The 4,225-nt window shown below is 46.9% G+C and overlaps 1 protein-coding gene across 1 annotated transcript; it reads right to left on the reverse strand.

Annotated features, from left to right (window-relative positions):
- LOC133890002 (uncharacterized) lies at positions 1-977 on the reverse strand. Its single transcript, XM_062330435.1, has one exon. It carries the CDS (start codon positions 931-933, stop codon positions 253-255), a length of 681 nt encoding a protein of 226 aa, XP_062186419.1. The 5' UTR covers positions 934-977; the 3' UTR covers positions 1-252.
- Positions 978-4,225: the final 3,248 nt, after the last annotated feature.

A 4,225-nucleotide genomic window follows, 5' to 3' on the forward strand; every position in this document is an offset into this window, starting at 1 on the left:
TTCATAATTTCATGTATACACAAATCCATTTATTATATATATATATATATGAATCTCAGAAAGAAATACATAGATCACGGATTGGATGGCATGGCATGCACATCACTCGACACTGCAAATCCAGTACGCTTTACACATCCAAACCCGTTAACATGCATGCCATGCGTCACAATACGGAAGCGCAAAATGGAATAGAACATAACGCGCGTGTAGCGCCGTGTCAATATGGGTGAAGTCCTCGTTGCTCATCGATCATGGCTTCGGCCCAGCAGGCTCCGGCAGGCGCACCTCAGGGACGGCCGGCATCTCGGGCTTCGGCGGCAACTCGGCTTTCGGCAGTGGCGGCATCTCGACTTTCGGCAGAGGTGGCAGTTCGGGCTTCGGTGGCATCTCGGGCACCGGCTTTGGTGGAAGCTCACCTGTCAGCAGCGGTGGCAGCATTGGCTTGGGCTTCTCCTCAGGTTTGGGCAGAGGCGGCATCTCCGGCTTCGGCTGCTCATCTGGCTTCGGCAGCGGCGGCATCTCCGGCTGCTTCGGCTGCTCCTCAGGCTTGGGCAGGGGTGGCGACTCCGGCTTGGGTTTCTCCTCAGGCTTCGGCAGGGGCGGCAGCTCCGGCTTGGGCTGCTGCTCAGGTTTGGGCATGGGCAGCATCTCCGGCTTGGGTTGCTCCTCAGGCTTCGGCAGGGGCGGCAGCTCTGGCTTGGGTTGCTCCTCAGGCTTCGGCAGGGGCGGCAGCTCCGGCTTGGGTTGATCTTCAGGCTTCGGCAGGGGCGGCAGGTCCGGCTTCGGTGGCACCTCAGGCTTGGGCAGCGGCGCCGGCAGGTCGGGATTCGGGAGCTCATCCAGGCGCCGCGCCGCGTTGCTCCTGCCGCCGCCCGAGAGCAGCAGCACGAGGACGAACACAAGAGAGGACGTGGTGACCTTGGAAGCCATGGCTAGGTGAAGAGCAGCAGGTGCTGGATGAAGAGAAAGGATGGCCAGGCGTGGTATTTATAGGAGGAACGGGCTCATCCGAGCTGCTGGTTTGGGGTGCCTTGCAGTTCACGGGATAAAAAATCTATGCAGTGGGTCTCCTCCCGTAGCACCGTCTGGATGGACGCACGCTTCCGATCGGCCAGAGTGTTGACATTTTTGTTTCCCGCTCTGAATCTCGCTTCTGTGATCGACACGACAGACGACACTGCTGCTTCGGTGCACGACGTCGAGCGCCTGTGTCCGTGCGATTGATTGGGTTGGAGACCGATCACGCGAGATCGCCATCCCGACGTACGTCGGGTTGCTTGCCGCGCCCGCACCACGTGACGATGCGAACAGCGGGCGCCTACCCAGGTCCAGAGCACGACGGTGTCGATCGCTGCCCCTCACCGGAAAAAGAAAACGAGGTCGCACTGATTACCGTGTGATTCTAACGTGCGAACACTGTCGAGGCCTCTTCGCCGCGAACACGGGGATGACTCTAACACGACGTTGCTGCTGGGATGCTGGCGATTTTGGAGTCGGGCGCCTGACGCTGCTGTGAGGACGTGCTGCATGGAACCGGGCCGGGCCGCACGCAATAATCGTATGTTTGGCAAGCTGGGACGAAGAGAATGTGGAGTTTTTTTATATATTTTTTCATTAAAAATTGAAATAAATAGATTCTCTGTGGAAAAATTATAAAACTAGATGGCTGCAGCCCCATAAGAGGACGGGTGGGCTAACCGCCCTCTGAGGGGGCAGTGGCCTAACCGCCCTCTGAGTGGGCGGCTAGGGCCTACCGCCCAGTGGGAGGGCGTTTAGCAGCCTTGCCGCCCCCCGGGACGGTTATGACATTTTATTTTGTAAAAATTACAAATTTTAGTGTATTTGGTCAAAATTTGAAATAGGGATTTTGCAAAATTTGAAATTAAAAAGGTTGAAGAGTAGTGAAAATGGTATACTGAGGAAGCGAGAATTTGGAGTAGATTACATAATATTCGGAGGATAAAAAATCGATATTTGTGAATAAATTGTATATGTGAAGCACTCGCAGCATATTACGCGGGTATGAGGTTACGAACGGTGATAAACATAGGATTAAACATATGATGAAAAACATTACATGAGACTGTAACCATGACGACACGAACGGTTCGCACAAAGACCTACTTATTAGTGCGCCGCTCCTAATCATAACATGCTTTAGGGAGTGGAAATATGTCAGGTTACATTAGATACTTTCTACTGAGTGCATCTAGGATATTTTCTTTTTCGGTGGGCATCGGGACCTACCGCCTTAGCACGGCGGGCTCTCTCCCGCTTCCTTGCACTCTCAGCCTCCCAAGCCTGAGCCACGGTATGGTCGTGCGTCTCCTTCCTTATGCACTCTTCTTCCTGCCGCTTCAGACGAAGTTCCTCTTGCTATTGCTCGTCCCCTCTTGATTAGCGCGATGCATGTGGGCCTTCTTTGTGGCCTTCTCCATATACTCACATAGCATCCGTCCATAAAGCATACGATTATCCTCCATTACATTTTTAGCAGCTGCGTACCGATCAATAAAGTACTTACAAGTCCCATTATCATACAGTGTTAATTCCTATGTCACACAATACTATCCTACAATTATTACTCTATACAATCTACATATTCAAAACTACCATACTACAAATAATATTCTGTATTTCATTACTATCCTACCATATCGTAAGTAATATTGATAATTTTCTACTAAATACATCATTTTCTAGACCCTATGTCATACAGTGTTATTGTACTTATTAACAACAATAAAAGTATACAAGAACTTACCGAAAAGTGATCTTCAAATCCGCAGATTAAATACAGCAAGGCTTCGCCGCGCTCTCTTCCTCTCCTCTCCTCTGTTCTCTTCTCCTCTCCTCCCTCTTCAGAGCTTTCTCTTTTTTGGATTAAAATGAGGATTTACCCTCATTTTTTGTCCTTTTATAGACAAGGGGGAGAGGGGGAGGCGGATTGGCAGCCTCCTTACCGCCCTCTCGGGGAGCGGTAAGGGCACGACGCGGGAGGGCAGCCTCTAGCCGCCCTCTGAGGGGTGGTTAGGCCATCCACCCTCTCAAGGGCCGTAAAGAGGCATAACCGCTCTCTCAGAAGGTTGCAGTCTTCTCAAGGGGCTGCAGATGTCTAGTTTTATAATTTTTTTCACTAAAAATCTATTTATTTAAATTTTTAATCAAAAAATATATAAAAACTCGAGAATGTGAGCACCTGAGCAGCGCTAGTCCTAAAAGAAAAGTGATTTTGCCTTACTTAAAAAAAAGGAAAAGAAAAAGGAAAGTGTTTTTTCCTACCACGTGGCACGTTTATCTCTCCTGTATCTCTTACTAAATGCATTCTTTTCAGTAGGAAAATGATCGATAGCACAGTCCTACATATATAGGTGTAGTATCATATCACTAACCATAGATTGTTGAGTTGAAAGTTAAATTATTTTCTTGTTAATATTTCAAAGCTCTGAGTTGAATGATGGAGAGATAAGGAGCCAATGTAACACATGTTGCTGTTATCTTGCGTAGTAGCACCCTGTCATATTAATTTCGGAGAACCAACTTTGCTTTTTTAAAGGGGTATGGGAATTCCATTCAACTGAGTACTCAGCTAAATTGCTGGCTACCAGATCTAAAAATACAATTTCGTGCGAAATTCACAAGCAAATCGGCACCTACAGGACACAAACAAACTCGCACAGCCATAGCGTGCGCTACTCTATTGCAATTTTTGGGAATGAAATTAACGAAAGCCTAATAAACTAAATTTGAAGTGAATAAGTAGTTTTGGATCACCACTTAGTTTTTTTTTAGCTTAGTTAGGTTAGAGTGAATCTTTAGTTTATTTTTTAAGTTTAATTTAGGTTGATCTAATAAAAAAAAGAGGACTTTTACAGTACACCTAAATGAGTGTATACCGTCTATTTTTTTCATCCGGTGGTTTAGATTGGTCTAATGATACCCTATCGCCCATCAGTATCATGGGTATCATTAAAGAGTATCATGGGTATCATAAGGGTAGAATTGGAAAAAAAAACTATGATAAACTTGTAAATTATGTGTTTAATTAGGGAAGATCAAAATATTAGTTTATTCTTTGGATAAGCTTTCACTTATTCTGTTCATTTCATTTATTAGGGTTTCCACCCTCAGTCGGTCGGTCGATGATAGGTGGCGAAAGTCCGAAGTTCGGTCAGTTAATGACGTAATTACCCCTAAGGGTATCAATATAATTACAATAATA

This window comes from Phragmites australis, chromosome 14 (assembly GCF_958298935.1).
Source record: "Phragmites australis chromosome 14, lpPhrAust1.1, whole genome shotgun sequence".
Classification (NCBI taxonomy): domain Eukaryota; kingdom Viridiplantae; phylum Streptophyta; class Magnoliopsida; order Poales; family Poaceae; genus Phragmites; species Phragmites australis.

Bases quoted from the DNA above. Each gene is read 5' to 3' on its own strand.
- LOC133890002 (XM_062330435.1), bottom strand. From the start codon at position 933: ATGGCTTCCAAGGTCACCACGTCCTCTCTTGTGTTCGTCCTCGTGCTG.